General features: G+C 40.8%; 1 protein-coding gene across 1 annotated transcript in view; it reads right to left on the reverse strand.

Annotated features, from left to right (window-relative positions):
• STAT1 (signal transducer and activator of transcription 1) overlaps nt 1-13,361 on the reverse strand; it is a 137,671-nt gene that overhangs the window by 36,589 nt on the left and 87,721 nt on the right. Inside the window, exons 12-15 of the mRNA XM_077448694.1 lie at nt 8,211-8,240; nt 8,002-8,095; nt 7,259-7,300; nt 3,092-3,175 (exon numbers count right to left, since the gene is read on the reverse strand). Of these exons, the coding sequence (XP_077304820.1) occupies nt 3,092-3,175; nt 7,259-7,300; nt 8,002-8,095; nt 8,211-8,240 (250 nt within the window). The remainder of the gene's footprint in view (nt 1-3,091; nt 3,176-7,258; nt 7,301-8,001; nt 8,096-8,210; nt 8,241-13,361) is intronic.

Raw genomic sequence — 13,361 nt, forward strand, 5'->3', positions numbered from 1 at the left:
TACTTATTTCACTCATTAAAATGCAAATCAATTTATAACTTTATAAAATGCGTTTTTTCTGGATATTTTTGTTGTTATTCTGTCTCTCACTGTTAAAATAAACCTACCATTAAAATTATAGTGTGTCTCTGTACGATATCACCAGGTAACTATTTCTGATTTCCTCTCCACCACATAGATGATTTTCATGCAATATTTCACTTTTTCTTATGATTTGGTTCATTTTCACACACCTTCTTGTACTTAATTTTCCTATTCAGTTGAATCAATACTCATCAATCACCTTCATAATTCTTTTTACTTTCTACAGCCCCAATTTGTTTTTTGTGATCACACACGCTTACTCACATATCACAGCCTGATGCATGACTGTCTCTTGGAGGGTTGCCTGTTGGGCAGGCTGTCGCTTAACATGCCACCTCAGCTCCTGGAGGAGATGTTCCCCATGTGAGGATATTCATGACCCTCAATACCGTAGCAATTGCACATGTATGCCCTGTAAGTATCATATAGGGTGTTTACCCCCCCCCCCCCCATTTAGTTTTATATTTTTCACACCTGTGACTATAATAGATCAACTAGAAATGCTCAATATATCATTAAAGAGATATTTTGCATGTGCACACGCTTTCTCCTGATGAGTGACATCAAGTCACGAAACACGTTGAGCTAACAGATGTCGTGTTCAAATCGCATACCTCATCCTACCACATCATTGTGGATTCTGTCCATGCATTATGTATTTGACTATATTCTAATCATGTGCTATCCAATTTTGGGCTTTTCTATATGTATCACGTGCCATGCATTTTTGGGATTATTTATGTATTATGTATTGCTGTATGAAATAAAGTTTTTCATTTAATATCTTACTCTATGCAGGTATTTAATTATATGTGTAGGATATAAATATATTATTTATATTTATATTTTATAATTATAGATATGAAACACTTAACCCTCCGCGTACTTCATTTAAATTCCCGCCTCCCTGTTCTTCTTTGCATTAAAATGATAGACTGATCATTTATTTGTCAGTGGGCAAACTTACAAAATCAGCAGGGGTTCAGATACTTTTTCCCTCACTGTAGCAGATAAATGAAGCAGCAGACAGAAACAACACTTACAGACAAGTACACACTATAGAGGTGTATGCTTTGTTCATATTTCACGTCTGAAGTTTACAACCACTTTAAAGTGACCCTCTGTCCCACAGGGTACTTATGACAAAAGCCCAGGCTTTACAGAAGAAATCATACAATTGTTCCTTTCCAGGAGCTTATTTTAAATGTTATTTGTTTTCAGATGATGCTCCTCTGCTGCGGCAGGTATTCCACAATTTCAAGTGTTAAAAATAAATACTTGCTTCTCCCAATGCACACTGTATTTTCTTTTACTGGTTTGCATTTCACTACAGGAAGTATAAGCTTCTGGGAGTAACTCAAGTATGGTTATGGAAGGGGGAATAGATATTCATCACATCTGGATGTCAGTTCTGACGAAACGCATAGGAACCAGAGACGTGCTGACGTCACCGCATTCACGCAGGTCCCAAAGTGACGGGCTGCATTGGAGAGCCAGCTGGCTTGATTTTTATGCTTTGTATATTCTACCTAATTGTAAGTGCAATACTTTGACAAAATACCATAAAGATTTTACACTAAGGAAGCCTTTATTTCTTTATGGGGATTATACCTTTAAGTGGTGTAATCCAGGAGGATGCTCTGACCATCGCTGTGTTTACTAAAGGCCCAGGCTGGGTAATAAGCTGAAAGCGCTTGTGATCTACCGTGATAGGAGATCACTGGAAGTCAGTAAGCGGCAGTGTGTTTTGCGGTGGAAGTCATCTTTTTCCTATCACATTCTTTGGGTGCATCGTTTGTTAGTTTCACATCAATTTTTCATCTTACATTGGATGGACTTTTTTTATGATATTCTTTCTCCAATTTTTTCACTATATTTACGTATCAATGATTTAGGAGTTTAGCGCACCATAATTATTGGAAGGTGCATGTTCTGTGTGTATCGCACAAGACGTTGCAGCTTGGTTTCACATTTTCACTTGCAGTCATTTTTATTTTGTTTGTAATTCATCACATCTGGAAGTGTGGAATACCTGCAGTGCCTGGGGAGCAGCAAAGGGGCAGACAGAGGCCGCTGCAGGGTCGCTTTAAACCATGACCTTACTTAAAATCAAGACCTTCTTCCTAAAGCATCCATAAGGACTGCAGGTGATTCATTAACACCAGGAAGATACACCTGTAGTGAAAGTTACATGCACTGCTTTAAAAATATCCGCCTCTGTCTTGCTATCATATAAAATGACTCACATACTAAAAGGTAAGAAAATGGCAATCCCAAACAATAGAAAAATACTATCATTTTAGGAAAGTTGCTGAAAAGTACAGGCACTTAGCACCTTGCACATGCCTGTAGCAGTGTTCAGTATCCTCTGATTGGTCTGAATGCCAAGGATGTTCTGATGAGACAAAGTTACAATACTTCCTCATATCCTTGGCATTTGCCACTAAGCCGCCCCCACCCCCTGAACACACACATTCCTTTTGGCCCATAACTAGGATCTAGGCAATCAAACTGCCTTTGTGGGATCAGGAAGGATTTTTTTCATTGCGAGTCAGAGCTGCCCATGGAGATTTGATTTAACTGGTCAACTACTGTAGATGTACAGCAAATACTAAAGCCCAACTCTGGGATGCTCTTTACATATGCAGTAGGGTCCCTCTCATACTATAAGTGCTCCTTGCTCCCTGGGCAACCAGCGCTCTCCTCTACTGTCAGATGCTCTGAAACATGGGCTGACCGTCATTTGTTCATACATGACATCAGAGAACTATGACCAGCAACGCATCAAAGTTAAGTGGCTTTAGGGGAACCAGTTGCAAGGAGAAAGGAAGCCTGAAAGAGTGAGGAATAAGGTAAGTATTTATACCAATTCCTTTTACTCCTAGCCAAACATGCATTTAACCCATGCACTCTAGGGGAGGGGGAATGGCTGGTGCTGCCATTGCATTGATATATTTATCAGAAGCCCATAGTGGGGCTTTATTCTTCATTTCTAAAGATACCTTACCTCCAAATCCACTACATATCCAAGATGGCAAAGCTGTGTCTCAAAACTCAACGAATGCAGTTCCTCAGTCACAATAAGAGGCCCCTTAAGACAAGAAAATGTCACATTCACTTATTTTCATTATATTATCAAAAGCATAAAATGTATTGTATATGCAACGCTTTACAACATTAGGGCAGACAGTAAAGTTACAATACAATTCAATATAGGAGGAATCGGAGGGCCCTGCTTGTTAGAGCTTACAATCTAAGATATATATATATATATATATATATATATATATATATATATATATATATATATATATATATATATATCCTTTTACATGATTGGGTATTCTTTATTAAATGAATTTAAATGCACATTTATAGATTCATATTTTTTTACTATATATTTATATATGACTTTTACTCAAAAACTGCTGAGAAGGAGACACTGACATTGTAAGATGAGTCCCAAACAGAGAAGCTTCACATTTAAACATTCAAGGTAGACTTTCCTAAAGTGGAATTCCTGTTTGATAAAGCTCAGCTTTCAAGCTGAAAACACTAAAGGTGCCCATATACGTGGGATGAGATTTACTCAGTGTGCACAAACAAATGCTTGTCTATGGGCAATCTAACAGTACCAGCCAACAGAAATCAGGGGAAAAAAAGCCATCAGACAGCAAAGAAAAACATCTCTGATCTGTACTGTTTCCCCTTAGGAAAGCTGGCACCTCATGTTTTTGCAGTATGTGCTCATAGCCTTCCACTTTTCCCCATCAAATAACTTAATCAGAAACCATCAAAATACCCAGGCATAACTCTTTTGAGTTAAAGTCGTGCCATAAAATGACATTATAGGACAGTCAAATTGTACTTGCATACTTAAAGTGGTTGTAAACCCTTACAACACACTTTGACCTACAGGTAAGCCTAGATTAAGGCTTACCTGTAGGTCCAAGAAATATCTCCTAAACCGTATATTTGCCTGAAAACAGGCACCGCTGTCTACGGCGTATGTGCCGCAGACAGCGGCGCGCAGGCGCACTGAGCGTGGCATCGTCAATGACGGGAACGGAGCTCAGCTCTGTGATAGATCGAGCAGAGGACGGCTTGCACACAGAGTGGGCAGACATCGCAGGATCCTGGGCACAAGGTAAGTTTGCTGTACCTGTGGCTCGGGGTTACCGCTTTTGGTGCTGAAAATCCACCCCGAGCCACACACGAGAATACCTTCAGGGAGGTTAACAATACAGAGTGAAGAGTGGAATGGAGGTTATTTACTAAAGGAAAATCCACTTTGCACTGTAAGTGCACTTGAAAGTAAAGTCGCTGTAGATCCGAGGGGAACATGCAAGGAAAATAAAAAACAGAATTTTAGCTCGCACATGATTGGATGATAAAATCAGCAGAGCTTCCACTCATTTCAGATCTACCCCTTAGATTTAGAGCGACTGCACGTCCAAGTGCACTTTCAGTGTAAAGTGGATTTGCCTTTTGTAAATAACCCCCAGTGGCTTATCCGTTATCCTAATTTGTATTGCAATAAATATATACAGTGGATATAAAAAAGTCCTGTTAAAATTGCAGGCAAAAACAAAAAGCTAAAATAATGTGATTGCATAAATGTGTACACTCTCCTATAACTGGGGATGTAGCTGTGTTCAGAATTTAGCAATCATATTCAGACTCATGTTAAATAGGAGTCACTACACACCTGCCATAATTTAAAGTACCTTTGATTAACTCCAAATAGAGTTCAGCTGTTTTAGTAGGTCTTTCCTGACATTTTCTTAGTCGCATCCTACAGCAAAAGCCATGGTCCACAGAGAGCTTCCAAAGCATTAGAGGGATCTCATTGTTAAAAGATATCAGTCAGAAGGGTACAAAAGAATTTCCAAGGCATTAGCTATACCATGGAAAGCAGTTAAGACTGTCATATGGAGAAAATATGGCACAACAATGACCAAGAACTGGACATCCCTCCAAAATTGATGAAAGGACGAGAAGAAAACTGGTCAGGTAGGCTGCAAGAGGCTTACAGCAACATTAAAGGAGCTGCAGGAATATCTGGCAAGCACTGTCTGTATGGTACATGTGACACAATCTCCCGTATTCGTCATATGTCTGGGCTATGGGGTAGAATGGCCAGACGGAAGCATTTTCTTACGAAGAAAAACATCCAAGCTTGGCTAAATTTTGCAAAAACACATCTGAAGTCTCCCAAAAGCATGTGGGAAAATGTGTTAGGGTCTGATGAAACCAAGGTTGAACTTTTTGGCCATACTACTACATCACTGCAGAATACCATACCCACAGTGAAGCATGGTGATGGCAGCATCATGCTTTGGGACTGTTTTTCTTCAGCTGGAACAGGGGCCTTAGTCAAGGTAGAGGGAATTATGAACAATTTCAAATACCAGTCAATATTGGCACAAAACCTTCAGGCTTCTGCTAGAAAGCTATACATGAAGAGGAACTTCATCTTTCAGCATGACAACGACCCAAAGCTACATCCAAATCAACAAAGGAATGGCTTCACCAGAAGAAGATTAAAGTTTTGGAATGGCCTAGCCAGAGCCCAGACCAGAACCCGATTGAAAATCTGTGGGGTGATCTGAAGAGGGCTGTGCACAGGATACGCCCTCACAATCTGATATATTCGGAGTGTATTTGCCAAGTCAAGATGTGCCATGCTGATAGACTCATACCCAAAAAGACTGCGTGCTGTAATTAAATCAAAAGGTGCTTCAACAAGTATTAGTTTATGGGTGTGAACATTTATGCAACTATATTATTTCAGGTTTTTACTTCCCTCAAACCTAAAAGATTTGAGTTTGTTGTCCAACTGAGTTGTATAGTTTATAGGTCACATTAAAGGTGGAAACATTTCTGAAATTATTTATCTTTGAATATTTTGTTTTACATCACAGAAACCTGACATTTTAACAGGGGTGTGTAGACTTTTTATATCCACTGTACCTGGACAATTAATTCCTGGTGGGGAGCTTCAATCTCAGATCCAGTAAAAGCAGACTGTGGGCTGTTGGCCATGCAGGACAGCAGAAGCACCATAATCTTTTTAATTAAAGTACAGTTGGTGGGTAAGGTACAGTTTAGCTTTTAGTGAACTTGCATGGGCAATAGTACAGTCATCACTTTCAGCAAAGTTGGGATAGAAATGGGGGAGTACGTTTTATAAACCCCCAAAAGTAAAGAGCAGCCGTGTGCCTTCTAAATCTTTTCATTGTAATTAATAGGAGGAATCCCATAATATTTACCTTAACCCCCCTGGCGGTATTCCCGAGTCTGGCTCGGGGTGAAAGTTTTGTACCATTAGCGGTAACCCCGAGCCAGATCCAGGAAGAGCTTACTTACCTTATCCCCTGGATCCAGCGATGTTCCCCCCGCTGTACGAGCGAGCCGTCCTCTGCTCGATCTATCACATCGCCGGGCTCCGTTCCCTGCAAGCGTTGCGAAGCAGGGGGATGGAGAATGGCACCAAATTCAAAAAGTAAAACACACAGTATACATACGGTATAATATAATCTTACAGATTACATTGCTGTATGTAATTATTTCACATCCCCTTTGTCCCTAGTGGTCTGCCCAGTGTCCTGCATGCAGTTTTATATTATAAAAACTGTTCTTTCTGCCTGGAAACTGGAGATTGTCCATAGCAACCAAAACTGTCCCTTTACATCAAAAGTGGTTTTAGACAGCTAGAAAACAGCGATTATAAATTGGAATCACTCGCAGAATTGAGCGATAGCGATTTGTGGGGAGATCGTCATCAAATACTGAAAAGTAATGACAGTGACAATTCTGCAACTGAGCAAATTTCTGTGTTTTTGATTTGATTGCATTATTGAATATTTTTTATTATTGTTATATTATTATTTGGTATAATTATTTATAGTTATTTATTATATTATAATTTATGATTTCATTTTTCAAACTTTATCATATCCGGGATGTTTACTAGACTCTTGTTTGAACAGATTTAGGTGATTTATTCCTAAGAATTACAGGCCTACAATATAAAACGCCAAATTTTCATGCAAAATAATTGTACCGCTTTCAGCACCTAAAATCTGAAATAATCACACCACCAGGGAGGTTAATGACACCACCCATAGTTTCACATGAGAAATTCATATGCAAACATAAATGATCACTTTACCTCATTAGTCCTGTTTCCTGCATTCTTTTGTTCTTTTAATTGCTAAAAAGTAAACGTAGAAAGAAACATAATGATTTCTAGTCACAGAGCATTCTAAAAAAAAAAAGACTTAGAGGATGATTTATAAAGAAATCGCATTTCCATTTGGCCCGGGAAAGTCCATGTACATTTGCTCTGAGTTAATGGGAATGAAAAATTACTGCAAATGGACAATATCTTGTGCTGGCTGAATGTAAATAATTGATTTTAAACAGAAAATACTGCATTTAGCCACTAGATAGAGCAAGTATTGTAGGAATTTTCTATGATAGTTAGCTGCATCTAGTAATTAAATGCTGTATTTTTCATTTAAAATAAATTATTTATATTTTAACAGCAGAGGATATCACCTATTTACATTCATTTTTTTGCCAAATCACACATAATTAATGCATTTTCATAAAAAAAATGGTTATGCAAATTCTTTATAAATCAACTCCTTGGTAGTAGGGAAGCAGCCATTTATTATTTTATTCACAAGTTTCCTTTTGACAGAAACCTGAACAGTCACAGGCTTTACTATGGACTTACAAATCGATTACAAGGCAAGTAGGTTTTAAAAAAAAAAACCTTTACCTCGGGTTACAAGCAACCCCAATAGCCTCGAAGGAATTAACCATCACAAGTGTGCTAAGTCAAGCAAAACGTATGTTTATATGTGTATTGCTGTTGTAAAAGGGTTAATGTCAATAATAATAACTTACCAGATGTCTGAACTCAGCCGCTAAACTTCCATTTGTGGATTCTTCCATATTCATTACTTTCGTGTTTGTACCTAAAATATTAAATTTCCGGAATCTGCCAGAAAGCACACAAGGTAATTCAGGAATTGTCTTCTGTGTGAAATTAAGCAAGTTTTGTAGTTATAAATATGGAAACAACTAAACATTAACATAAAACCAACATCACTTACCCTTTTACTGTATTCTTCTCATTGACATCTCTATAGAGCAAATATAAAAAATTGTTTAAAAACAGGAACATTTAAAGTACAGTATATTAGATTATATCTACAATAAAAGTTACATTTTCTTCTAAAAAAGTATTTTACAACACTACTACAACAGTCACATCTAAATACGATTATTGAAAAAAAAAGTTTTAGAAGTACAAAATACATTATATATCACATAATAATTCTAGAAATTGATCATTTTAGTCAAACATACAAATATAAAAGAAAAAACAAAAACAATGATACAGAAAACTATCTAGAGAAAAGTAAATAGCAGCACACTGTTGAAACGATCCAATAACAGCCCTTTATTCCTTGAAGATGGGACAAACAGCACAAGGATTTGACGCTGAGGTAACGCGTTTCACACAGAAAAGTCCTTAAAGTGGTTATAAAGGCGGAAGATTTTTTTACCTTCATGCATTCTATACATGAGGTAAAAAACCTTCTGAGTGCTGGTGGCCCAAGCTCCCCTCAATCCTTACCTGATCTCCCTCCAATCCAGCGATGTGTACAATAGCCTCGGCTGTCCTGGGACCCTCCCTCCCCATTGGCTGAGACAGCAGCAGGAGCCCATTGGTTGTGGCTCTATGTGTCGCATGGATGCATACAGCAGCAGCTTGTAAGCGAGCATGGAGCGGTGCCCCCAGGGCAAACAGTTTTCTCTGGAGGTACTGCTTGAGGAGGAGGAGCCGGGGCACCAGCAGGGGACCCAAAAAGAACTAAACTGATCTGTGCAAAACCACTGTACAGAGCAGGTAAGTATAGCGTTTGTTTGTTTTTTAAAAGTAACCTTTAATACCACTTTATATTAGATTATATTACTTTATATTATAATATTTATTATATTATATTATTTTATATAATTATATTACTTATAATTGGTTATGATTAACACTTTTCTGAGTGAAACCCGCTCCCTTTACGTCAAGTCTTTGTGCCGTTTATCCCATCTTGGAGGAATAAAGGGCTCTTATTGGATCGTATCAACAGTGTGCTGCTATTTACTTACTTCTGTGATCTTATGCCCTGGAAAAAGTCAGATCGGATTATGTTGTCAGAAAATCCAATTGTGTGTGGGCTCTATCTGACTTTTTCTGTCAGATTTTCCAACGCACAAAGTTTGAGAGTAGGATCTAAAATTTTCCGACAACAAAATCCAATCACATAAATTCCGATCGTGTGTAGACAACTCAGACGGACAAAGTGCCACGCTTGCCCAGAATAAACTAAGAGACGAAAGCTATTGGCTACTGGCCCGTTTATAGTCCCGACGTACCTGTCAGCTTGTTCAGAATGTTAGGATTTTCCGACAACTTTGCGCGATCGTGTGAAGGCAACACAAGTTTTGGACAAAATCCATTGGAAAAAATCAGACGGATTTTGTGGTCGGAATGTCTGACCGTGTGTATGGGGCATTACACTTTAGCAAGCCGGGGCCTTCACCTGTCTATGATCCTTGTGAGCATCTACACCTGAGCCAAATATTGCTGTCCATGAGAAAACTCTAAAAAAAAAATCTAAATAAAATCCATCCATTCCTGCTTTCTAGAAAGGAAACAACCCTAGTTTCACTGAAATAGGTTGTTAAGTGAATTGTGAGGGCAACAGTGAATGTGATGTTCACCAAACATTCACTGGTGGTAAATCATTTCCTGTGTAGTAAAGATATTCTCCAGAAAGATTCAGCTGCCATGTCTGGTGAACGTCACTTTCAAGGCTTTATAAATATGCCCATATTCTATAGGCATTTGTTGTGAAGAATTTTTTATTGTTCTTCTCCAACTTCAGAGTCTCAAAACTGGAGGAAAGGAAAGAATACCGTATATACTCGAGTATAAGCCGAGATTTTCAGCCTCTTTTTTGAGGCTGAAAGTGCCCCCCTCGGCTTATACTCGAGTCATCGCTGTCTGCCCGCTCGATCAGCGTGTCGAGCAGACAGACAGCGGCCATTCTATCATTCAAAAGCCGCGCCTCCGGCTCCGCCTTCGCCTGTGATCGGCGGAACACTGAATTTCCCAGCAGCCTGTGTTCCGCCTATCACGGACATCGTATCATCCTCGTACTACGGACGAGGATGATACGATGTCCGTGATAGGCGGAACACAGGCTGCTGGGAAATTCAGTGTTCCGCCTATCACAGGCGAAGGCGGAGGCTTTTGAATTTTACAATGGCCGCCGAGGCGCCGACGAAGAGGGCACGGGACGGAGGCAAGGCAAGGCACGGCACGGGACGGGACGGAGGCAAGGCAAGGCACGACACGGGACGGAGGCAAGGCACGGCGGCAAGGCACGGCACGGGACGGAGGCAAGGAGGCAAGGCACGGGACCGAGGCTCGGGACAAAGGCTCGGGACACAGGTAGGCTGGACACACACACACACACACACACACACACACACACACACACACACACACACACACACACACACGGATGGATGGAGACACACACACACAGGGATGGATGGATGGATGGATGGAGACACACACACACAGGGATGGATGGATGGATGGACACACACACACACACAGGGATGGATGGACGGACACACAGGGATGGACGGACACACAGGGATGGACGGACACACAGGGATGGACGGACACACACACAGGGATGGACAGGCATGTCTCACCCTCGGCTTATACACGAGTCAATAAGTTTGCCAGTTTTTTGGGGGGTAAATTGGGGGCCTCGGCTTATATTCGGGTCGGCCTATACTCGAGTATATACGGTATGTGAAAAGCACTGTATTTAAATGAACCCTTTTTGCTCATTTATTGTTTTTGCCATAGAAAAACCATGAATATACAAATTGTCTACAGTCAAGAATTATAGAGAAATATAGCTATAGACTGCAACAATTTCAAGATGTGTTATTTTGTCCCTTCTTATATATTTGCATTGTGCAAACACAGCAAGGCACAATCTTTGTGTTGGGCTGCCATTCCTTTTGAAACTACAGGAGGGGGCAGAGACGAGACCAGTCACCATGGACAAGGAGAGAGAACAGTAGTAATTGGTCTTTATTACAGGAAGAACCTGGCAAAGGCAAAGTGTCAAGGTAGAATGCACATCTCTTGTATTTAGACATGATTTGCTAATCCCGTCGTTCAGCTTTAAGTATTCAAAGTCAACATACTTTTATGGCATTTCAAGCAAAAGCAAAGAAATGTCTGTCATCTATACACTATCCTGATATCCCTACTTCATTCTCTGCTTTTTTACTGCCTGTATAACATCTCAGAATTTCACCACAAAATGAAAAAAATTCAGCTACACTGTGCAGACCAGTCTGCAGGCTCAGGCTTCTTCTCCAACTGCGCCATGATATTTTTTGCAACTTTAACTGAGCAAATGCTTTTCTCTTCTACTTTCCAAGGTCTTCTTTATGACCTAATCTCTTGATTTGAAGTCACAGTTGTGCATTTACTTTTGCTCTCCTTGGACCCAGAATGAGCTGACAGTGGGTAAAAGCCAAATGGCATTTGACATCACAGAGGCGCACCAGGCTCTGGAAGGATCCCAACCTTATTGTTAGTTGCTTGCTAGGCAGCTGGCTCAGCTTTCCAGCATGCCACTGAGAGCAAGATCTAGCTGCTCCATCCCTCTACCCTGCCAGGTGTTCTAGTGAATGCTAAAGAGACAGAGTGGAGAAAGGTGACTGACAATCACAACACTCCACTCCAAGAGCACTGAGATCTGAGCGATCAGCAGTAATGTGATTGCTCAGTTCTTGGGCTTGGAGCCATCAGGCGAGAGCTGCAGTATCAGATTGATGCTTAGGTTTGTGTGCTTTGTTTTTTAACCCCAAATCGCCTTTAATTACCACTGTCATCCCTCGCTTCATCACCTTTTTTGCATCCTGCTTAACATCCATTTTTTAGGGTTATGCCTTTTTTTCAAACGCACTGTTACAATGTCACTAATAAAAACCCATTATAGCCCTTTCATATTCTCCATTGACACTACCTGAATGACAAACTCACTTATAACAAGCAAGCTATTTTGTAACAATTCCTCTTTAAATTCTCCATAATATGAATTTTGCAGTAAACATTTTACCAATGGAATTGCACAAAGCGGCTCTGAACCTCCTCTTCTCGAGTCGTTCCTGGCTCCACCTCTTTAGTGAGTGCCCTCATTAGAAGGCGCTTCCCATGGGGGCACTTGTGCAGACTCAAACCTGAGCTGTGCTGCCTGCATTCATAGACACAGACAGCGATGCTCGGCTCTGCCCCCCACCCCCCCTCCCCATCACAGAATTTGGCTGACAATCTGTGCTGTGAGACCGGAGAGAGAAGACATAGCTGAAGCAAATGGGCACAGCGATGGATCAAGTGAGGAGACTCAGGCAAGTAAAAAGGGGGTGGAGAGGTGATACTGATGCCTAAATATTTTTTATGGGCTAATGCAGAGAATGCATTAAAAAGGTAAAAAATGTTAGGCTTTAGAGCCACTTTAACAAAGTCTGTAGACACAGGCATTGATACTCTGGATTTTCTCCTGTTTGGAAATCAAAGGTCTTGCACATCCTTGGATTTTCTCTTACATTCTGAATGGTCATTTAGCACCTCTAGATCTCCTCCATCTGTCACTGGCCCCCTTTTCTTGTCCATTTATATTTTGGTCTAGGTACCGTCATTCAGATTCCAAAGGGAGTCTTTGGTGAATTAGAATTTTTAGCATTTCAAGCATGTTTTTATTATGTACCGTATATACTCGAGTATAAGCCGAGATTTTCAGCCTCTTTTTTGAGGCTGAAAGTGCCCCCCTCGGCTTATACTCGAGTCACCGCTGTCTGACTGCCCGAACAGCGTGTCGAGCAGACAGACAGCGGCCATTCTACCTTTCAAAAGCCGCGCCTCCGCCTCCGCCTGTGATAGGCGGAACACTCAATTTCCCAGCAGTCAGTGTTCCGCCTATCACGGACATCGGCTCATCCTCGGATGAGCCGATGTCCGTGATAGGCGGAACACTGACTGCTGGGAAATTGAGTGTTCCGCCTATCACAGGCGGAGGCGCGGCTTTTGAACAGGGGAATGGCCGCCAGGGCGCCGACGAAGAGCGGCGATCCTGGCATGGGACGACACGGAGGCTCGGGACGGGACG

This window comes from Lithobates pipiens, unplaced genomic scaffold, assembly GCF_037356315.1.
Source record: "Lithobates pipiens isolate NorthernLeopardFrog02 unplaced genomic scaffold, aLitPip1_a1.2 Scaffold_22, whole genome shotgun sequence".
In the NCBI taxonomy this organism is placed as follows: Eukaryota; Metazoa; Chordata; class Amphibia; order Anura; family Ranidae; genus Lithobates; species Lithobates pipiens.